The sequence below is a fragment of the Siniperca chuatsi genome, linkage group LG24 (assembly GCF_020085105.1).
Source record: "Siniperca chuatsi isolate FFG_IHB_CAS linkage group LG24, ASM2008510v1, whole genome shotgun sequence".
Lineage (NCBI taxonomy): Eukaryota > Metazoa > Chordata > Actinopteri > Centrarchiformes > Sinipercidae > Siniperca > Siniperca chuatsi.
In genome coordinates this window covers 18,925,297-18,949,760 of record NC_058065.1, presented here as the reverse complement: position 1 = coordinate 18,949,760, position 24,464 = coordinate 18,925,297, and the positions used below count along the sequence as shown (strand labels likewise).

General features: G+C 42.8%; 1 protein-coding gene across 5 annotated transcripts in view; it reads right to left on the bottom strand.

The window, feature by feature from the left end:
- Positions 1–24,464, bottom strand: part of runx1 (RUNX family transcription factor 1) — an 81,625-nt gene that overhangs the window by 22,815 nt on the left and 34,346 nt on the right. The window contains exons 3-5 of one of the 5 annotated variants that reach the window (XM_044187683.1): positions 7,405–7,523; positions 1,066–1,313; positions 863–973 (exon numbers count right to left, since the gene is read on the bottom strand). In XM_044187683.1, coding sequence (XP_044043618.1) covers positions 863–973; positions 1,066–1,313; positions 7,405–7,492 — 447 coding nt within the window. In that variant the 5' untranslated portion in view covers positions 7,493–7,523. Of the gene's footprint in view, positions 1–862; positions 974–1,065; positions 1,314–2,361; positions 3,317–7,404; positions 7,524–24,464 lie in introns of those variants that run through there. The other 4 variants (XM_044187685.1, XM_044187684.1, XM_044187686.1 and 1 more) reach the window with 4 other exon arrangements.

Genomic DNA, 24,464 nt, shown 5'->3' with positions numbered 1-24,464 from the left:
TTCTGCGGCTAAAAGCTGCTTTTCCACAAATGCATTTAGTCTCAAAGTGCAGGAAAGCCGTCCACATCCACACACATCGATACGTGAGGGAATACACTGCGCAGAACATGAAGACAGGCTGAGGGCGGACCGTCGGACGCCTCGTTTCTCTCGTAGAGACACAGCACTAAACTCTGTACCTGTCATTCCTGAGTGAAAACACACATTTCGTCGCCACATTCCAACAGGAATCAGGTGTTTCCCTGTCTGATCAGTGCAAGGGCTGATTGGGATTAACAGAATACTGGCCTGCTTGTTAAGCCGTGGACCCTATTGGACATACATGCTTTTCACAGGACAGCAGTTGTCCGGGGACAGATGTTTGGGACAGTGTGTTTAACCGCAGTAATGACGCCCCGGCGGTGCAGCCGGCGGTGCAGCAGTGACACGGGAAGCGTTCTGATAATCAGTGGCCTGCCATCGACTCGCTGCTTCCAGCTTCTCCAGGATGTGCTGCCTTTCTCTATTTTCACACTTTATATTATATATTCTATTACAATGACATTGTAGATTTTTACACAAGTAACTGAAGAAACCTCCAGCAGGACCACAATGGTTCGGCGTAGCTCAGCTGTCACACTAAGGAAGTCCAGCCGCTGAGGGCTGGCAGACGGCGGCCGGCCGTTTGCAGCTGATTTGCGGGAGACGCTGCAGTGAAGCGGAGGTCGGAGAGTTTCCGGTTACTGATGCGGTGCGAGTGTAATGTAGCTGCTGTTTCATCTGTAACGACGAAATCCAGTAGATGTGTTGCATGTATTTCTTAAAGCGGAAAGCAACTGGTAACTATAGTAACGCCCAGTGGGATGCTGGGTAACACACGCACCTTAAAAGCGATGGGCAGCGTCTTGTTGCACCTCCAGTGTGTGGGCAGCACCGAGCAGAGGAAGTTGGGGCTGTCGGTCTTCACCAGCTCTCCTGGATGATCCGAGATCACCTGAAAAACATCACAGGGGCCTTCTCAAGTATCGCCGTGGGCCGTGAGCAGCTCTGAGATTGGGTGTGCGTGTGTCGCCCGCGTCATCGTACCTCCACCATGCCGCCGCGCTCGGCCATGCGCAGTTTGCCCACCAGAGCGGACCCGCCTCCGGCCTCCTGGGCGCCCAGGGGCAGGGCCTCGGCCATCTTCCCCCCCGAGGCGAGGGTGGTGGAGGGGGGGGTGTAGCGCCGGCCGGGGGCTGGGTCTGAGAGAGAGCAGATGTTAGATTTCCTTTTCTCCAGACTGGAGACGTTTGGTGGTAGAGTCAACAAATCCAGACAGAACCAGAACGCCACAGCTGCAACAAATAGTCAGTTCGTTAGTGATTCAACAGAACGGGAACAGCTCGTGGTTTTCTTCCATAATAAAGTGAACATCTCTGGGAAACTGTAAAGGATACGGGTCGCTGCCCTGACTTGTTATAATGGAGAGAGTGAAAGGAACGATTAGTTTCAGCCCACGTTTCTGCAGATTCACCTGCAGACCGAACCAGCACAAACTGGAATCGCTAAAAAACCAGTGAGCGATGGTCGGCCTGGTCTGCAGCTTTTACAGGAGCTGTGTGAACACTGCAGAGCTGAATCAGGAACATCACTGTAACAGAAAGACACACACACACACACACACACACGTATACACCGTGCATGGTGACACACACCCTGCGGTGACTAAAGACAGCAGCAACACTCTTTAAGCACTCCTTCTGTAAATGAATAATCGTGAGAGAAGTGATCAGCTGGTTATCAGCAGAGGAGCGGCCCCCGACCCAACAGTGGGGGCCAGCTGTCCGCCTGCCGCAGCTGGGGCCCCGTGCTGCAGGCGTGCACGAGGCCACCACACAAGACAAGCAGCCACAGACAAATGTCAGCAGCGACATGAGTGGACCTGGGCTCTGAGGCACTAAACGTATTTGAATAATCTCAGATTGGACGGATGAAGCATCTGTTGGTGTTCAAACAGCCGGGGCGTTAGGGGTCAGAGCACTTCTGGACTTCTCTCTGGAAGCTGATCTGGGATCACATGTGGTCTGTCATGAAGCCACCTGACCAGACACTTCAGGTTGTGCTGTAGGATGATCCTAAATGATCTAAACTTATGACATGTTGTTTAGAATCTGTTCATAAAGCACCACAGCGCACTTCAGGTAGTAGATTTTCTAAGGGACACGTGGGAGACGAGCGGGGGCAGCTGCAGCAGGACTGGGACAGAGCCCAGGAGCCAAATCCAGGTGCAGGCTGCAGACAGCAGCAGGGGCCGCGGCACACACATGACATGGATGTTCTATTATTTCTCCTTCTTTGTGAAGAAAAGCGTCAGCAAATACTGTAAATGGGGAATTCTTTTACCGTATTTGGCGTCCCACAGAAACACCATCTGGGCGGCTCGGTGGTCCACAGAGACTCAACTTCCTCCCGAGGCGTCTTGTTGACAGCACGAGCAGCGTCTCTGTGTGTGGACTTCTTATCTGTGCCTGAACGCTCGCCCGGCTGCGGAGCTCGAGCCCGTCCACGCGCGCCGGATGTCCGAAGCAGCGCCGCGTGCGCTCTCCACGCACAACAAATCACTCTGGGACGCCGCTGTCTCCTCGCGGCAGAAATCACGCTTCCACACGTTTGGCATCACAAGTGGAAGGAAAGTGACGAAGCATGAAGACGAAGGGGAAGTGAAGCTGAACTCCGTCAGTGGCAGCACATCGCGCGCGTCTCTTCCTCCCCCGCTACATGAGTGGCCACTCGGGCTCGCGGCGCCGAGCTTTTACGGGCAGACCTCTGGATTTGCATCTCATCTGCGCACCGAGCGGCCCTCAGCCAATGGGGAGGCTCGCCGCTGGCTCTCACTAGGAGGGGATTGACCAATCAGCGTTATGTCCGCGCGAGAGGAGGCGGGGTTTGGAGGGGACGGAGAGTGGCGTCTGTCCACTGTGCGCAGAAAGCCCGAGCAGGCACGTACAGGAGTGAGACTTCCAGTTCAAATGACCAAGTAAACGTGAAGAAAAGGGCACAACGTCTTTGAAAAAAAGCCTTTCCAAATCTCCCAAACTCGTCCTGCCTCTTCGCTTCTCATGTTCATCCAGATGTACACGTTTTAATTTGCAGCTCTGTCCAGTCGGCTGCCTTCCACCCCGGCTCCCCGAGCTCCCCGAGCTCCCCGAGCCCGGCTCAGACGGCAGGGGGCAGCAGGCGCTCGGCTGAATGTGAAGTACAGCGTGGAAGCACCCGAGCCAGACTCCATTTGAAAAACTGAAGCTTCATACGCCTTTGTTCATGACCAACAGCAGCAGTCAAACATGTCCCGAGTTATTTGGAGCCACGTGATGTGACTTCACAGGGAAGTTTCTGCTGTGAATTCCACAGACACTTTATTAACATTAAGGCTTTAATGTAGTAAGTAATGAATGATTCATGTGTTAGTCTTATTGAGTTATTGTTTGTGATTGGTCTCTTAGTTCCGATGGGTTGAGACAACTTCAGTTATGATTCTAGAATTGCTTCTGATCTGTCTGATGGGGCTTGTGGTGACTCGTTATTCTGGCCTGTTGTCTGTTCAGGACACTGCTGAAAAAGAGATTTTTCTTTTATTTCAATGAGACTTTCTAAAGGTTAAGAAAAGTAAAACATAGTGTTGTCATTCTCACATCATTACTGATGTAGACATGATATTTCTTTAAGTATTCAAAACACATCAGGACTAAATCCTCCATCTTTAAAAACATGTGCACGTTGCCAGTGAATGCCTCGTGCTCTGGCTCTGCTTTGGATTCAGCTTATTCTCGTTCATGCAGAGAGGAGAACTGTGATTCCCCAAATACTGACATGTTCTTTTTGCCATGATATGATTATATGAGAAATAATGAGTGATAATATTGAATCCTTTCCTTGCAGCTCTCCACAGCGTGCCGCGGTGTGTTCAGCCATGTTGTGTCGTGCCGCTGTGCTGCAGGTCCCGGGTGGGAGAGCAGACTGCCATTATTTGATCTCCATGCAGGACAATGCAGCTTGCAGGAGCTGCCGACAGCACAGTGATGCGTCTGATCGGAACAAACAGCTGACGGATGATGAAGTGAGGTGCATCGGCATCCCAGAATGCATCCTGTTCGAACGCAGCGTGTACTTGCATTTAATCCGTTGCTGTTTCAGTCCTTCCTAGCTGTAAGTATCCAAGTTAAAGCCCGGTTGGCCTCTCAGCCCCGGCGTTATGATGCGTACTCACAAGGCAACATTACCACTGAACACAGTCTCCATTATTTCTTACAGCTGATCACAAAGCAATAACACATGGAAGCGAAGAAAGGCCATCCTAATCGACATTTTATAAGTCACCTATTTGTGAAATGAAATGTACATAAGATGTTGCAGTTTAAATGCCACGAATTTACTGTTTTCATTCACATGGTTGGATTTCCTCACATGGTGTGTAGATTAAAAAGCAGGACTTCCTTCAGGGTGACTTATTCAGAGAGAACATTAAAGTGTTTGGGGTGGTAGCTGCTCATCACAACGGCTTCCTCGAGTCTTTCTCCGGCTGGATCGCTTCTCCCTGCCAACGCACATGTTTGAGTTTGAATATTGGGGTCCAGATTTGAAAGAAGAAACTTTTATAGATCTGGAAATGGCCAACTGAATTTGAGGAACAGAGACAAAACAATTTCAACTTACTAACTAAATATCCACTAACTCACTTGTGCTGGAGCTATCGACCACAGGAAGTGTTCAGTAACGAGTAGGTATTCAAATCGCTATTGCCTTGTTTTGTCTCCATATGACATGGGCTCAGCCCTGAGTCTGGAGCTGGTGGTGTCTGTGGTGTTGGAGGTAAATGATATCAGATATGGCAACTTTACCAAAGATGTAATACTCATTTTGAATTTAAGAGGAGGCATTTTTCATGATAGCTCTTAAATAAGAAGACGAGTGACTCAGAGGTGTTTTCTAAAAAGAATCAGAAAAGCTGTGTGTAGCCTGGCTCCACCTCCCACTGACACCAAACTTTACAACCATTGGCTGGCTGAGGGTCCGACATACAGCATCCTTTGCACCTGCCTGCTGCAGGACGGCCTTTTTGGGAGTCGGTCGATTTGATTTGAGTAAAATCAACATGCTGTCGGATGAGTTTAAGGGAAGCGCCAGTCTGCCTCTGCATCCATCCCTCTGTAGCCAAAGGGGGGATGATAAAAAATGTAAATGCCTCCACTCGCGTCTCCGCCTGAGATGTGACGTGATTTGCCCTTGGAAATATCTATTTTTCACTTCCTCTCAGAGGGCCTGTGTGTGCTTTTTCACTTATCTGCCGATCTTTGGATGTATTTAGACAGCTCGAAACTGTGTGATGAATTCACTGATTGTCACTGATTGTTAAATTGCCCCCCCAACACACACACACACACACACGCTTGTATTCAGTACAGTTTTCCTACAAGCAGACAAACTACAAACACGTTGAACCTGCAGCTGAAGCACTTCTGTCAACCTGCAATTTCAGAAAAGTTAGTGGCATTAAATCTGACATTCCTCAGAGATAACTGAACCACTGAAGGATGCTCTCAACTTGTTAGGCCTTATGCCTAGTGCACACACAGATTCTATAGAAACAAAGTAAGTTTAGATGCTCATAGCAATTCATATAGTCATGTATCGTCACACATGCATATCCTGTTGGTTATTTGTGGCGGCGTTGGGAAAATGTAGAATACGCTAAAGTAATCGATTTCAGAACTAAATGCAATGCCTGAGTTAATCTGGCCGCTACAATAAAAATGATTGGGTCTTGTCTGAGTTGACCAAAGCAGCCCGGCTAGAAGGTCCTTTCGGTCCTTTAAGACTTGAAGATTGAAATATTTGTGCGAGGGGAAAGTGATTGAACGCATGAAGACACAAATAAAACAGAGGAGGCCGAGAGAAAGAAAGAAAGAAACTAGACAGAGGGAGAGGAGTTGGATTTCTCTCAGCCAGCGATTCCCACTGACTGGCTCGTAATGTGAGCTGCTCAGTGTCCTCTGATCCAAAATCAATACCCCGTCACAACTGCCTATCAAAGTTATTGATACTAGCATTGCTTCGTGTTATCAGCTGCGGACGGTTTAAATAAATACCAAAGATTCCTTAAACTGAAGATATGTCCAAGAAACATTCCTACAGAACAAAAGCAACATGTAGATTTAAGATGATGCAGACTGATATATCTTATGAACATGTCATATGTGCAGCATCATCCCAGCAAACGTCACTGTCAGCCTCCGGCCTCGCAAACAGTTATCTTTGTTTCTAAATTCTGTCAAAGTTGTCTAAAGAATTTCACTGAAAAGAAAGCTTCCTGTAGGAACTCCAAATAAAAAGCTAATATGACGATCACCAATCAGAATACACAATGTAACAAGTATAACCACAGCCTGAGTCCACAGTCCTACTGAACACTCAGGTTGGTTTGTAATCTTGACCTTCCAGTTCTGTGGATATGTTTCCTCAGTGTATCTGATCATTATTACGTGGGCACGTTCTCTCCTAGAGGCAGCTTAAAGTCGATGTGTAAGTCTGGAAATTAAACACAGACTTCTGCAAAAACCCTGAATGAAACCTGAAAGGGTCCACTGGGACACCCCAAGGACAATGTCAAACATCTGCCTGTACTTTAAGGATCAACCCTATCGCCAGACAAGAGCGTTGCTATTTGACGATTGTGAAAAACCTCTGATTGCCTGGTTGATTTTCTTCCATGCCAAGTTAATGCTTTGAACTTTCTCACTTTCTGCAGGTTAAGTTTAGAGTTAGGGTCAAGCAACTAAAGCGAGGTTAAGGAAAGATCACGGTTACGTTTAATAAAAAGGCAACGTTAATTACAGGTCTGTGACGGGACGCAAACTCGGGTGGCCTACATGAAAGGCCAACCTCCACACCCTTAATTTCCACCTGCTACATAAATGTCACACTGTTCCTGCATTGGCGCTGAATGCTGGCATTGCACTTAAATTGGGAGGTGAGGTGTCCATATAATTCCTATGGTTACTGCACTTTACCCTGTAGCAGAGCACCGAATCCCCAGCTGCATCGGTTGAAGTGGTCAGAAGTTACCAAGAAGCTCGAGATCGTGCAAAATATCCCAAGAAAAGAAAAGGTCAGTGGAGTATTAAATATTTGAGGGATTGCACATTACATGCACATAGTGACATGCTTCTCGGAATAACATAGTCACAGAAATGAACATGGATTATTGGATAATCGTGGTCACAAATTATGTGAAGGCGATGTGTCTATACCACAACATGGAATACATGCCAACAACATTAACACCGAGTTCAGCATAATAAAAACAGAAAACTGGCATGAGTAGACCAGACGTGATGGTGATGGAGATGGTGATGATGACTATGAGGTGTCAAGAAGAATTAGCTTTACCAAAGAGTCCGCTGCCTGTCCGGCCTTTCCTCATCAGGTACATGGCCCAGGACAGGGGGCCCGAGCTGGAGAATGCCCCAGGGTTCATGCTTCAGTCCTGGGTGCAGAAGCAGCAACAGCTGGGGCCAAAATTCCAACACCCAAGGAAGAAAAAAGAGGGTATCAAGGGAAAAAACAATAATAAGAAGAATTAAAACAGCAAGAGGGAAATGGGAGGGAATTGGAAGAAAAGGAAAAGGAACAAATTACGTTTTTTTCACTTTTTGTTAGTCCAAAATTTGAAGTCAGCAAGAACACTCAAAAGAGAGTCTGAGAACTCATTCGGCAAAGAAGAGCTCCAGCCTGTCCTCACCTTCACGAACTGCTTTTATACCCCTCATTCATCTCCTCACCCCCCTTCCCTCTCCCTCCATCTCACCCTACATATTAGTAAAAACCAGAAAAAAGTGAGGGAGTAAGAAGCGAGGGAGAGAGGAGAAGGAGGTGGAGAAGGAGGAGAGGAGCCAGTCAAGCTTAATTCATTCGCTCCTTCTCTAAAGCATAGCCACAGGGGACACAACTCCACTTTGCCCTCAGGCTTTTTTAAGCTGCTAATTTCATTTAGCTACTCAAATGATTTTCTCCCCTTTTCTCCCTCCCTCCCTTCCTCCTTACCTCTTTCTCACCCTCCCTCTTTCTCGCTATTTGGAAGTTCTGGTTGAAAATTGAGGTCACTCACTTGAGTGATAAGAGTTTGCGTGTCTCAGGCACTGAACCTGTGGAGTGCTGATTTGTTAAATTTGTCTTCATTTTGGAGTTGATCTTTTTAGCTTTTACAAGCGAACACCACTGTTACAGTTAACGTCTGTTCAGAACACTATCTAAGATGCCTTGTAGATGTCATGCCATTTTGCTTGGCCTCTGACTAGCTTGTAGCTTGTAGCTTAGCTACAACATAGTGAGTTTTTTGTTGCTTTCAATGTACATACACAGAAATAGACTAAATAAATAAATTCAGCTAAAAAGAAGTACAACAAGCTCAACAAGGTAAACAAACATTAAGCTACTTTGTGCAAGATATATATATTTTTTATTTATTTTATTTTTTAAGTACAAAAAAACCCAACAACAGTAATGTTTGTAAACAGTAAGACAATTAGTTCAAATGGTGCGGAAATAAATATGATATTGTAACAGGTTGCAATTAATTACTATCCATTGATTAATTGATGCCTTTTACCATTTTAACATGTTAAAGTTAAGTATGGATACATGAAGTTAAGAAGGACTATGTTTGTAGAAGCCATTACATTCAATGTTTTTTATTTTTAGATTTTTAAAAAAGGGGGGTAAAAAAGGCATGTAGTTTGAGTTACAGTGAGAAGGTATAATCATACTAAAGAGCACTAGACACTGAACTTGAATATAAACAAAAGCTAACACTTTGAACACATTGAATTGAATTTTGACTTGTCCTAGCAGGAAAAGAACAGGAGAAATGATGGCTCAGTTCCCATCGCGTGCCCCAGTAAGCTATGACCCTGGAAATGGCTCACCTAAATGGAATTCGATTCAATTTTATTTATATAGCACCAATTCATAACAGAAGTTATCTCATTGCGCTTTTCCTATAGAGCAGGTCTAGACCGTACTCTTTATAATATTAATTACAGAGACTCAACAAATCCCACCATGAGCAAGCATTTGGCGACAGTGGCAAGGAAAAACTTCCTTTAACAGGCAGAAACCTCAAGCAGAATCGGACATCCGCTGCTGCCGTGTAAGGTTTCGAGAGAGAGAGAGGTTTAGAGAGAGAGAGAGAGAGAGAGAGAATGAAAGTGAGAGAGAAAGAGAAAGAGAAAGAAAGAAAGAGAGAGAGAGAGAGAGAGAGAGAGAGAGAAAAGAAAGAGAGAGAGAGGGAGAGAGGGAGAAAGAGAGAGAGAGAGAGAGAACGAGAGAGAGAGAGAGGGTTTGGGGGATAGGGTTAGGGAGGCACAATGCAAAGACCACGTAGAATTATTATTATTTTTTTTAATATAGTAGAATAGTAATTATAGTGTTAATATTAATAAATTAGTAATAATAGGAATGACAGCTATAGGAAAAATAATGTCAGCATCAGTAACAGAGCCAATAACAACTGTAGCAGCAGTTGTCGAGCAGGAACACAGGGGCAGCAGGTGGCCCACAACCACAGATCCAGACTCTGCAGCTCCGGAGGCAGAAATACCAGCTGAAAGTGACAGAAGGAGTGAATGCACTCTGATCTAATCTGATCAATTACACCTGTGCTTTTCCTGCCATTACAAGCCTAAATGTCGGCTGTGAAAGGGTCTATTGAGTGTCGATTATGTCCGGAACAATGTATGTATATACAAGAGGATGATTTAGGATACCCAATGACCACAGGTATGGTGTTTAATGGTGTCCAGGCCAGACGGAGGGGTTTGTGAGTCTTCTTTCATGCATTTCCTGTGCATTTTGGTTGCGTTTAATACCCATGTTGTGCTATAGTTTTGATTATGGTCCAGTTTTTACAGCCAAACATTGGCTAAACTGAACTTCAGAAATGCATTTAAATTAATTTTGATTGCAGTGTGTATTCATAAAAGTTAAATATGCATGCAGTAAAGCATCATTTCTTACATAATTTTTATAAATAAAGGTGAGATATACTGAACAAAACCCCTATTTATATTAGTCAAAACATGGTGAAAATGTTTAAATGAAGTCAAGGCCCCCCCTCACTTCACACTTACATCAGTTTGTACAGCTCCACACCAACTCAACATTCTGAATGGAAAACGAAAGTTTAATTGTATCTTCCTCACAGAACCATTGCTCTAAATAGAGATGCACTACCAAACCTCAAGGTGAACGCTATGACACACACACACACACACACACACACACACACACACACTGGTGGACTGTGAGCTTCCCACAGCGACTCCCCCAGAGGCCCTTTGGCTGGTGACATCACCACAAAACTCCCTGTGTGTGTTTCAAAGAAAGACAGGGAGTGTGTGAGCAACAGCTCCCTGTGACCCTCAATGGCAACCTCAGACCAACTGTGTGTGTGTCACTGGGTTATGGTGAGCCACAGTGGTCGTCTGAGGTGTGTGTGTTCACAGTGAGCCAAAACCAGGCCCACGGAAACTCAGCTTATCCTGTGTGTGTAGGCCGATGGTAAGCCATAGTGTGGTTGTGGAAACATAACAGCTTTGGTCGGACGACACATGTTTTGGCACAGCAGAAAGAAAGTTGTCCCGTCCTGTTGTCCTGTTTTTTCCCTTATTCTTTTTCTTTCATATTTTGAATTTTTCATGTCAAATACCACAATTGGTTTCAATTATATAGACAAAAGCTAGTGAGAAAAACTGAATCAAAAAGGAAAACAGCAGGACAAACACCTTTCTTCTTTAAAGGACTACTGGCAAGTCTGTCCTTACTGTCATCAGTTGTAAAAGTCTTCTTTTGCTACATTATATGTGAGACTCATTGATGCACAGTTCACTTGAATTTCAAAAACATGTGTTTTGTGTTTGTTGGCTGGTTGCAACCTATGAGGACCCAGCTGCACAAAAAACCCTTCCTATATTTGGAAGGTAAGTGCAGTAAAGAGTTGTTTTGTTGTTCTGTTTGTCGAGCTCTTGTAGGGCCCAGTTCATCCTTTGGATTCTTGGTGGGTAAATAACATCTAAAAGCTGCCTGCTGGTGTCTGCCTCTTTCTCATTAACAGCTGTGAACAAAACAAGAAATGTTACTCAAAAGTTAAAAAATGCCAGGACCTTTTCCAAAATGATTTGCTGACAAAACGTGAGAGTGAGAGTCTGCATGTGAACTGATGTGTTAAAAGGCCCGTTTGTTGTTCCTTTGGATGAAGAAGGACTTCTGGTTTGCATACACACGGATTTCTGTTTCTTGGATTTTAAAGACGTACGTGAAGAGGACTGCAGCGGTTACTGCATTACTGTGACCAGCCGCCGGTGCTGCGGTTATACCCACGCAGCTGCAGTACCTACACTAACTTCCTGTTTACCGTCACACACATTATCTGTGCTGCTCCTCACCTTTCACCATTCCAACATGCAAAGTATAGAGAAATACAACGGAAGTATCTTTAGGATGAAAATGTGATTTTTGAGGTTTTCAGGGTGTAAAATCAGACCTCATACTGCAGCATTTCTAATACGCTGCCTCCTACTTGTTTTATTATTGCATTATTGTTATAAATTCAAGTTATGCAAGTCACACTGTATATGCACGTGTCTCAGGTGATTGGACAAAATAATGGTTTTAGCTCATTTTGTGTTTGATGGTTTGACACAGCTGATATAAAAACATCTAAAATATATCTCTCCTTGTGTTGGTGAGTATTGTTAATATGATATAAAATACAGTAGTAAAAGAACCAAAAACTACTAAGGGGTTCTGCAAAAAGGGGGAGGTTATTTTATTTGATTTATTTTTGGGGGGAGAGCAGGAGAGGATCTAGTGTTCCTCACCCGGATTTCCTAATCATTTAAGCCTCCTCTTGCAATGCAATGAATGGTCAGAAAGATGCCACATGAAGGGGACAAAGAGGCCTTGCTCCAACTAAACAGTCTTAATAATAGATATTATATTTCAAGTATTCACTATATACATGTTTCCAAAGAGATTTAAGAGGAACCAGTTATACGCACCATAAGTGGAAACCAAATAAACTCCAGAATAAGTGCTGCCTCTCTCTCTCTCTCTCTCTCTCTCTCTCTCTGCCAGCGGCTGTCTGTCCCTGTCGTCCCCTGAGCTGAGGCCACCCTGAGGCCAGTGACAGTGGCATGGCAAGGATCAATACCACACACACACACACACACACACACACACAGAGCGAGGGATCGATGGAGGGATGGAGAGAGTCTGGTTTCTCATCAGCACCTTTAACACTTGATCACATTGTATTTAAAGGACAGTCTCTCTCCACGTATAAACATCCTTCCACTCTGATCATAGTTTAACGAATCCTTTGCTAATATGAACAAATATTTAGAAAGAGAAACTTAAAGTTAAGATGCCATTGAGTTGAATATCCTTTTGAACATCGTCTCTCAAAACAGTTTCTTTTTAGAGAGGCGGGATTTGAGAAATAAACCAAAATTTGAAAAAGTATTTCATTGTATTCAGTGATCAAACCAGATTTTTCCAAACCTAAACTGGCTTGTCTTGGTTTCAGGCCTGATTCCCACATTTTGGTTAAAAATATGAATGTAAGATATGAAAAGTGAATGAATTGGATAATTAAAGATACTAATGTTAAAGTTAAGAGTTCTTTTTTAAATACACTCGTCCTCTTCCACACACTGAACATCAGTTATGTATTGCAATATTCTTGGGGTAACACCAGTATCGACAAGCTTCGAGTGTCAGTGAGAAAAGGTCCGATTTCAATATTAAATCCGCTTCAATTCCTAAAATGTCAATACCTTCCAAAGCTCGATCCATCACATGGAAGCACATGTCCATAGCTTGTGTGTGGACTGTCACAGTGTCAGTAATATTAATATGACATACAGTAATACGTCAGTGGAACAGCTGTAACCGCTGTCTGGTGTTTCTGCCTGTTGGGATTGTTTCCAGACCCATGTTAATCAGGCTTCTGTTCAATCTTTGCTTTCTGGACAGACCGAATATTGGTCAACGAAAAACTGAGAATGAACACTTTGTGGCCTTGGCAGTAAGATTGCTTTAGTTTGAATCACCGATGGAAGCAGATAATGGTTCACATGGCTATCTATACACACACAGTGAACACCATGGAAAGTAGACATGGATGAGTCAGTTCAGACACTTCAGTAGATTTGTATCAAAGCACTCTCATCAATTGATCAGTGACGGAGGAGTTAGCAATTGTCTGTAGTTAACAGAGCAGCCAATTCACACACACACAGTATTTGCACACACACCTCCTCTATAATTCATGGGTTGTATTGTGCGGATGCAGTTAACTGCCGCTTAAAAGTAATTAATTGATTTTCTGACATATCAGTTAGCATCAGCACCAAATGACACACACACACACACACACACACACACACACACACACACACACACACACACACACACACTCACTCAGGATAAAATGCAGGCTTGCACACGGTCTGCGCTCACACAAACAGGCAACACACTGATGTTCATGCACTGCCACATGTGTTGCTTAGAGTCACACACACACAAAGTTGTATGGTGACACACACATACACACACTCAACCTAGCTGTAATTATACTGCTGTAATAAGAAAGATAATCTCTTCCACTTTTCACAACACGCACACACACATCACAGGTTGTCTAAAATAACGTACATGCCATTACTGTGAGTACTGTACACAAAATGGCTGATGTACAAAGAACAGTCTAAGTGAAATTCAAATGTCATTCAACACTGTGCCAGTTAGTCCGAGTCTGCTGGATGATTTTATGGCACAAAGGGGCATTGCTTCATGGCATTAACTGTGAAGGGGTGCTGTTGTAAAGCTTTCAGTGTTTCTGCCAGTGGCAGATGGAGGAAGAAGTGAAAGGTTGATGGTCACCAAAGGACTGCAAAGGTCACCGTGGATAAGAAGATATTCAACGCTTGAAGTATACAACCACAAAAACTAAACTTAGGAACTAAATGAGGAACTTTAAGTCAGTTTTGCAAATTCCTGAAGAGCTCCTGAAGGAAGCAAAATGATGGATTGATGGAAACAACAGTCATCATGTTGTTCCTTGTATTTACTGTTGTATTTACGTGACTGCATAGGCAGAGTTTGACATTTGCACTATTGTGTGGCGGGTTACACATATACATACAGTAACAGAAGACAATACTGCCAAGCTTGCCATAAAGCCAAACAACACAGCGCATCAAATCAGTTTCTGAACACTTTATTTCACACATTTTATTTATATAGCGCCAATTCATAACAGAAGTTATCTCACTGCACTTTCCTATAGAGCAGGTCTAGACCGTACTCTTTATGATATTATTTACAGAGACCCAACAAATCCCACCATGAGCAAGCACTTGGCGACAGTGGCAAGGAAAAACTGCAGGTTGATTTGTTGTCAGACCAAACAGTTTGGTGTCTGGGAAAAAAAAGTTTCACTAATGTCACTTTTTCTCTGTATAAATTCCCATGAAAATGGCTGGAAAAGTACTTTTAATGTGCAAAAAAGCAATGTGTGTATTAGTCCGTTGTGTGTGTGTGTGTGTGTGTGTGTGTGTGTGTTGAATTATTCAGCCAGCTTCTGCGATGAGAGAAGGTGGGCTTCTTCTTGCTTAACTTAAAATTGATTTTCTGACAAAAGAAATGAAGGACAGAGAGAGAGACAGAGAGAGAGACAGCGAGAGAGAGCGAGAGACAGAGAGAGAGAGAAAGAGAGAGAAAGAGAGAGAGAGAAAGAGAGAGAAAGAGAGAGAGAGAGAGAGAGAGTCAAAGCTAGTCAAATGTTGATTATTTCGTAGAACATACAAATGGAAATAAAATAGAGGAAGACAGAGAAAAGTGAGACAGTGTTTCTGAGACAGGACGAGACAGAGAACCAGCATGACAGATAGAGAGAGGAAGACAGAAGTGCCTCAGGCTGTGTTTAGTGCAGTTTGAATGACTGAGCAGGTGCATTAGAGCAGAAACTTTAAACTCACACACACTAAAAGGAGAAACACACATACACACAGCAGGCTGGACAGTGAACATGGTCGTCACAACTGATCAGAAAGGTTTACTGCAGGAAAGTCCAATTCTGTCCGCTCCGTGTTGGTGAAGTCTGTACTAAGAGATGAATGAACTCTGTCTGAAGAAGCTGCACAATAAGGCCATGTCAATGTGGACAAATATGAAGACACGTAGTTTTCTCCCTATTTGGGCCTTTGGGTGACATCAAAATGGAGCTTTTCACAAACACTCTCAGATCTCATGTTGTGTGGACTGATAAAAGTGAAGCATTCAAAAACCGAGCTGGAGAATTGTCACAGACATGGTAAACGTACAGTTACTTCTGATAATAGTGATGTTAAGAAGCTAACTTTCACAAGCCGACTCTCTTTTTCAGTCCAACAGAAACAGAAAGTTGTGTCAAAACCCACACCTGGATTATATGTGCAGCTGTGAAAAAACAAAGCCATCACAGAGAGAGACAGAATACAGGTTTGCCTTGCTGTGAATAACCGAGGCCACCTGTGATGTCAAAACAGTTGATCCATCCAGTGCAGTAAAGCATCATTTTGTTATATGCCAATCACCTGTTCACCTGTTCAGCATGCTAACAAACTGATGTTTAGCAAGTATTAGATTAGCGTGTTAGCATACTAACATTTGCTAATTAGCAGTAAACATAAAATACAGCTGAGGCTGATGGGAATGCCATTAGCTTTGAAGGTATTTAGTCATAGTATCAAAATATTGGATAGATTCAAATGTTGGCCTGAGGCTAGACAAAAAGTCAGAGGATCACCAAAGTTATTCATCCTGAGAGAGACACGAATGTCTGAACCAAATTTTATGACATTCATTCAATAGTTGTTGAGATGGTTCATTCTGGACCAAAGTGTTGGACCAACTGGCCAACATTGCCATCCCTTAAGCAACACCTCAAGCGTTCAACTCATTAAATATGTGGCCTTGTTTGTGATGCAGCACCTCTGCTCTTTTTCCATTAATGTGGTCTGTATTTCAGATGACGCGGTGCGCCTCCAGTATAATACACTGTGAGGAATCCTGTATTGTTGGTGTGGATAGACCTCTACTACTACTAATTATCCTGATACTTAGCACATATTTAAACGAGGAATAGAATAGAAAAGAATAACCTCCGAGGTGACCATGAGCTTCAGGATTCCCTGTATCTAAGGGCTTTCTTAAATGTCCATGGGGCACATTAAATATTTGGAGTCTATCCTCTGAAGAAAAGAGACAGCATCAGCATATGCCCAATAACAACAATTTTAAGTTGATGTGACAAGGACCACTAGCGGCCATGCAAATTAAGACTCTTGTCCGTTTGGAGAAAGAAGGAAATAGACATTGTTATTGAACCTCAAAGTCTGCAAAGGGAGGAGGTTGGGGTGGCATTGATGATCTAAAGAAACACCAATAGGCCCAACAAAGCGAGTCTAAGGACATATCCAAGCAGGTTAATGAACTGAAATCAGGACAAGATGCGAAGGGATACTATGAATAGATGGATTACCTAGAGAATCAATGCAGAAGAAATAATCTTATGATTAATGGAATTGGACCGGATAAAGCTGATAGAAAACCGAAAGCTGAAAACTGAGCTTAAACGTAGTCCAAAGTACAAGAACTGTTCACCACAAAACTCCAGCTGGATGCCCCTGTGAAAGAGGCTACAGAAAAAGGCTGACATCAGTCGTGAACAAGCTGTTTTAAGGACAAACAGCTAATCCTGGTCAGGGCAAGATCTAAGTCAGGGAGGACTTCTTCTTCATTTGGAACTAGTGAGGAAGAGAAGAGCTGAGCTATTACCCGCAATGAAGGAGGCAAGAGCAAGAGGAGATTATGCTATGATCAGCTATGACTGCCTAATTGAGAGGTCAAGGAGCAGTGACTGAGCAGAGAGAAGGCCCCCAATCAACGATAAAAACTGTGTTGGATCATTGGCTGATATAAACATGGTACTGAACAGAAGAATTGCTCATATTAATGTTAGGAGTTTCAGAAATAAAGTTCATGAAATATGTAGATGAATTAATAGTGAAAATATGAATCAATATCAAGCTGTGTCTATAGGCCCCCAAGTGCTAGTGTGCTATATGTAGAAGAATTATGTTCCGTGCTGATGAAGGTAACAGATATCAGTAAAGAAATGTTTGTCCTTGGTGACTTTAATATAGATTGGCAGATTTATGCCCATTAAGAAAAAAGTTAAACAGCACTTCCCTCATTTGTAATTTAACTCAGATGGTGAACAAGTCAACTAGAGTGTATTGCAATCATGCTGGGCAAACATTTGCAACCTGTATTGACAACATATTTACATGCCACATATTTACGGCCCACATGTCGAAGTGTCCTTGGGCAAGACACTGAACCCCACTGTTCCCGAGGGCTGTGCCTTTGGTGTGTGAATGCTTAGTTACTTTGATGCGCAGTTCTGCCATCCAGTATGAATGTGTGTGAATGTGATATGTAGTTATGATATGTAGTATGTAGTTGCAGCGCTTTGAGTAGTCAGAAAGACAAGAAAGGCGCCATATAAGTACAGTCCATTACCATATAACAGCAAATTATGCTCTAAAGCAGTATCTGTCCCTGTGGGCTTTACAAATCATAATCCAGTGGCTATAGTAAGAAGAACCATAACTCCCAAAGCTGGGCCTAAAGTACTGCATAAGAGGTCATACAGAACGTTTTGTGAAAATGATTTTCTTAGCAATATATAGAAAATGATGAGTGGAACCAAGTGTTGGTATTAAATGTGGAAAAAGCCCTCAAGCTACTTACTGAACAATTTCTCTCTGTGGCTGATCAACATGGCCCATTAAGAAGATTTACAGTAAGATCTAATAAAGCATCATGGATTGATGAAGAACTTAGGGAGTGTGTGCGTAAAAGAGAGGAGCTGAAAAAGCTGCAATAGATTGTAAAGGAACTGAAAAGTGGAAAATGATAAATATAGTTACAAAGTTAAACAGAAAGAAGAAAAAAGCATATTATCAAAATAAAATTCAGGAGAGGAAGAATGATTGTAACAAACTTTGGAAAACCTTGAATGAAATCATGGGTAGAGCCAAGAATAATGCACCTTCTTTCATGGAGGTTGATGGGATTTTCTTAACAACAGCAAAGGACATTGCAAACTTTTCAGTAATCATTTTGCAGAGAAAGTTGATACGTTAAGAAAGGTAATGGGCTCCCCTAGTGGGGGTGGTATGTCCTCTCAAATAATAACCAATTCTATCTTGAAAAACAAACAATGTGTTTTTAGTTTCAACCTATAGAAATTGAAAAGGTGGAAAAACTACTTTCTGTGCTAAATAATGATAAACCAGCCAGTATGGATAATTTGGATGGAAGGTTAAAGTTGTTTGGAATATAATATCATTGCCAATATGTCATATTTTTAACTTGAGTCTGAAGGAGGGGTTATTCTCCCAGATCTGGAACCCTCTTCTGAAAAACAAACGGGAGAGATTTTCAGCTGACAATAGCAGACTCATTAGTATCCTTCCAGTGTTGAGCAAGCTAATGGAAAAAGTTGTTCTTGAACAGATACTACACTATTTTTCACTTAATGAATTAAACTCTGATTTCCAGCATGCCTATAAGGTAGATCACTGACAGAGATGACTGGCAGATGGTTATCTTCTGATGACAAGAAAATGATGGTTGGGACTGTATTACTTGACTTTAGCTCAGCATTTGATATTGTAGACCATGGGTTATTATTAACAAAACTAACTGCATATGGGTTTAGTCCAACAGCAATTAATTGGATGAATAGCTATTTATCCAATGGGATGCAGTCTGTGTTTTTTAATGGTAGTTTTTCCTCCCCTAAATGCTTACAGTGCTGCGTTCCCCAGCTCTTTCTTTGGGCAGTGACTCTTTTCAATATTTACCAACGACATGCCTTATGTTTTGAATAAGTGCAGTGCTACTATATTTGCAGATGACTATACATTTTGCATCAGCTAATATAATTGAATTAAGGAAAACTCTTTAATCTGAACTGCAACCATTACTTGACTGGATATATGAGAACAGACTTGTTTTGAATGTAGCAAAAACCAAAAGTATAATGTTCAGGTCTAAACATGCCACTAATAATGATAATCACCTGTGCCTATCACTCAAAGGCTCGGATTTGAACAGGTTCAAGAGGCATTGGTGTCACACTCGATGGGCAGCTATCATGGGGGAAACATATTGAAAATATTGTTAAGAAAATGTGTAGAGGAATATCATGCATTAGATGTTCCTCTTTTCTTACCCTGGCCTCTAGTGTCATAGTTTTGGGAGTATAGTCATTTCCTGTTTTATTTTGTAATACTCACCGCTCCTCTTGTGTACTTTACTCCCTGCTTTTGTGTCTTTTCCCTCCAGTTTTGATTGTCTGCCCTGCCCTGGTTAGTTGCACCTGTGTCTTGTTATCTCCCCTCACCTGAGTATATATAGTCCGTATGCTTCCCTTGTTTCTTTGTCGGTTCGTCTTCGTTCTACATGTCAACATAGTCACACTACCAGGCTGGCTACTAGGGGTTATCTAGTTAAACATAAACCCAGAATAGATGCAGTGTGCATATCTGTAATGTATAGAGCCATCACAATGTGTAACAAGTTACCAACTATCATCAATGAAGGCAAATTTTAAAACTATTGAACACTAAACATAACCCCAGCGTTTATTAACTGACCTGAATAACTACAATGGAATGCAATTTCATGTGTTGTAATGTTTAGTTTTCTTGAACATGTTCTTATTGACACTTTTACATGTGTATATGTCTTGTTTTATATGTTATGTTTTGTTGTGTGTGGAATAAGAATAAGGATAAGGATGAGTTAGTCAACAAAATGTCAGACTCTGACACTGAAGACTGCCGTTCGGTTTCCTACTGACAATAAACATTGGTTTCTTTTACCATGACCATGATTGTGGTCAAAGGTCTCCTAACCTTAAAGAGGAACTTAACACCCGGCTTTTACTCGAACATGCCCCCATCAAAAATTCTAAAAATGCATTCTGTACCGTGGAACACATCACCTGACATTGCCTTGTAGTTCGGGGGTCCCAGGTTACGCCATAGATTTTTCACAGATTTTTCTGGGGACTACGATGGAAATAAGTCCTGGACTTTGTCGTGTTATCCCTGATAATGTCTTATATGCTGGTATGTTTTATTACTGCATTTTAAATTGTGTCAAATAAACTAAACTAAACATTCTATCCATATATTCATCCACCTATTTTTAGCCATTTTTCAGAGTCAATGTTAAGGTGGCAGAAGACTCAGCAAAGTGATTGAGGCTGAAGTCCGAGGGATGCTCGAAACAAACTACTTTGCATGCCCACATCTGAAGCTCAACCACCTCAACTGGCTCCTTCCTTCTTCCAATAATACACTGTATGTTGTGTAGTCAACAGGAACTGCAGTTGCATCACATCCTGTCTGTGGATAAGCTTTGTAATAGTACGAATAACCAAATGAGTGGCCCACCTCAGCATACTGCCTATGGTTATGTAGTAGTAACTGAAGTGTTGTAGTATTGTACTGTAGCAGTGCCTGCACGGTCTAAGGTTGATTGACTCTGTTGTGGGATGTATCTATGTTGCACCTCCAAACTAAAATAGTCAAAAGGTGCTGTATGTAGGTAAGTGGAAAGAATAACAGATTGATGTAGACGTATGGATGGATGGATAGAAGAGCAGCAGTGGTGTGTGGATAGAGAGATGAATCCAGGCCCTGAGGGCAGGAAGAGAAGGATGAGAAGAGGATTGAGGAGGAGATCCCTGAGGAAACGAGGGATTGAGTGGAGGGGGACAACAGAGAACCAGGACTGATGATGAAAATCTTTTTTGTTAGTCTTTCAAAGTGTTATTCTTATTAAATCCCAGATTCACACAGAAGATGTGTCATAAGGCATACCGAGTCAACAGTGTCGTTGAGTACGCTGCTAGCTTAACTGCATTTCCAAGTAACATTCAGGTAGTATAGCTATTTTCAAAAACATGTAATAGTTTCAAATAGTGAGCTATTTTTTCCACCAAGCAGTGCACCCAATCACTAGCTTGTGCGACTGTGGCTTAGTGGTGGAGCGGGTTGTCCACCAATTGGAAGGGCAGCGGTTTGATCCCGGCTTCCCCCAGGAATGTAACTAAGTACATTTACTCAAGTACTGTACTTAAGTACCATTTTGAGGTACTTGTACTTCCATTGTATTTCCATTATATACTACTTCGACTCTACAACATGTTTGAGGCCAATATTGTACATTTTACTCCACTACATTTATTTGACAGTTTTAGTTACTAGTTACTAGCAGATTCAGAATATTAATACAAAATATAAATCAACTATGGTATATTATTATAGATTAAGCCACCCAGCAGTATATCAAGTAATTAAAATGAGCACCATCTTCACCAGCTGCAACATGAAAGTGATGGACTCATTAATGCATCAATAATTATAATCCAATAATATACTGTATATTATTCTGAAATGGGCCATTCTGCATAAGGAGTTCTTTTATTTTTGGTACTTAAAGTATATTTTGATGCTGATACTTTTGTACTTTTACTTAAGTAAGATTTTGAATGCAGGACTTTTAATTGTAACTGAGTATTTTTACACTGTAGTATTGCTACTTTTACTTACTACATAAAAGATATGGATACTTTCACTTCTGAGAAACAGCTCAGAAGTGACTGTGCTGAAGCTCGCAATCTGTTCTCCACCAGATTCTGGTTCAGATTCAGTGCTCTCCTGAATCACTCTCTGATCCATTCTGTCGATCTCCTACTGCCGGTGGGGTCCTTCTGTTCCTTTAATGATATTGACATTTAAAAGTCATTATGTATAAACGTGAAAGAAAATCAATATTAGCACCACTTCTTCCATTGTTGTCTCTCAGAAGAGCCAATGTTAGCCTGGTGTCCCGTTTTTTAGAGGTGATAAAACATCATTTTAGAAGAGAACTGTATTGACTGAATTAGATTTGAGGATATATGGTATGCTAATTATGGGAAAATTCTTACTTTACTTTGGTTTAAGTCTGTGTCTAAGGTACAGGTCAGTTCTTTCTGCAGTCAGAACACTGTACAAGAACAATGTACCAGTCACTATAGACGGCCACACAAATCAATGACTGTTTGCCATGGCCTAGAGCCTTTCTGAGAGGGAGACTAATCAACTAATTAGCCATTCACACCCCTCAGGCTTTGGTTACTTACTTAACCTTCTTGTAGCGTGTGTGCGTGTGTATGTGTGTGTGCACACATTTCCATGCTAAATAGCCTCAAAAATTCTGGAAAACACAAACGGATCATCAAAGTGGAAGGAACCAGCAAAATCAACCAATCAGACACCTTAAACCCAACCACACGGGACGCACAGAGTCGCAAACGAGCGAATGAATAAATCAGAAGGCTTAGTCGCTGGACGGAATTTACAATACAGAATAGAAGGGTGCTAATGGGTACGGGCCACACATACACACACATAAAGACAACACTTTGCATTCACTTGTTAACCACAATGTGGGGACAAATGGGGATGGAAGGAAGAGATGGGGGTGAGGAGGAGTGAGAAAAGGGTGAGGGGACTCTTTGCATGACTTCTTTGTTAACCACAGGACTGAAGGGACCTCGCCTCGCCTCACACAGGGCACCTGTCCCACCAGACTTTACAGTCACGCACCCGCCATCTCGCCCATTAAGGCTGAGAGGAACCAGTGCGGTCTGGAGAAAAACTGGTCGGGAACACTGAAAAAGCTCTGGATGATCGGAGGCTTCATCGATCGTAAGATGGCTGTTCGCTGTTGGCGGTTTCTTGAAACTTCCGAGCAGGTTAGAGTCAGCGGGGAAGTGTAGCGAAAGAAAAAGCAAAGAGAGCGACTGAAAATAGAGATGGATGACGACATTCTTTAAAAACCAGCAATGCCAACGTACAGTTGTCATAGTTTTTGTGAATGCTCGTGTATGTGTGTTTAGCTGCAAATGATACTGTTTCACTATATGAAATGTATGCGATTATTGCCAGATTAGCCAAAAGTGCAAGAAAACAATAAGATCTCGAGGTTTATCTCTGTAACCCTAACCCAACTGCAAACCTAAATATAACCACTGACATCCTACCCTCGCAACACACACACACACACACAGAGGCATTGACCGAAGTAGCTGTAAAGGGCCGCTGAGCCTGGATTGGGTGCACACTGTGGTAAGGTTCAGCTTTAGCAATGATATGGGTCTGTGGCCTAGCTGGTGGCTCCCCTCAAACACACACACACACACACACACTTGCAGTCGTGTTTCCATCACTTCAGAGGACATTACATCGACTTACATTTATTTCCTGGAGACTTATCCTAACCATAACCACTATTTTCCTAGCCCTGACCCCCCACACCCACACGCTGCAGATTTTGTAATTAACACGAGTAGAAACAGAAGACGAGACATTGGGTTTAACTCTTTGGAAGGATTTACTGACCAGCAGCTGGCTTAGCCTAGGTGACTTCACACAGCTCTCCAGAAGCTTCAACCCCAGCTGCTGGGTTTACACTCCCTCCAACTCTAAACCAAACCAGGTGACTCCAGAGTGGAGGCGTGCCCATGGCTAACGTTAGCAAGCCAGCTAGGAACGCAACGTGTGAGTAAGACAACGACAACGTCAAAGTAACGGAGCATCCCGGCAAGGGTGTCAGTTCCACTGGGGATGGGGGGACAAAATCCCCTCACTTTTATACTTTCAGGTTTAAAATCTCTGTAACTCAGTAATGGAATCCAGACCGTGCTCCAGAGAAATATCAGTGTGAAAGTGTATCAGTCGAATCTGACAAGACACCAGTGCAGACGCTGTCCAGAACACACTGATATTAAAACACTGAAGCGATTAAGCAGGCGGACGGAAGGAAGTGAGAGAGGGCAGCAGAGAGGGAGGAGACAGAGGAGGAGAGATGAGAAAAAGGAGAGGAAATGAAGGGATCTTTATTGGAGCTCCTTCTTCCTGCTGCAGCTGATGGAGGAGGACAGGAGGAAGGAGACACTGTAAAAAGTTACGCTAGGATTTTACCCAGAGAATGCACTGCAAAATGTGACGTGGGCACTTAGTGTTTTCTGATCCACCACAGTCCTCCAGAACCGTTTCAGTGCTCCCTGTCAGAGATTCCCCACGTGTGTGAAGCTGTGCTGGAGGGATGAACACCTTCTTCCAAAGCATGAGGTGTTTTGATGATGGTGGAGGAGACCGCGGTCTAACACGCGATCTGATGACTGTGAAGGCCATATGAAGGCCATGGTGTGTGATTTACTGCATTAGTTATGTTTCGCCACTAATTTGTTCTATCAATTCCCCTGAAACAGAAACAAA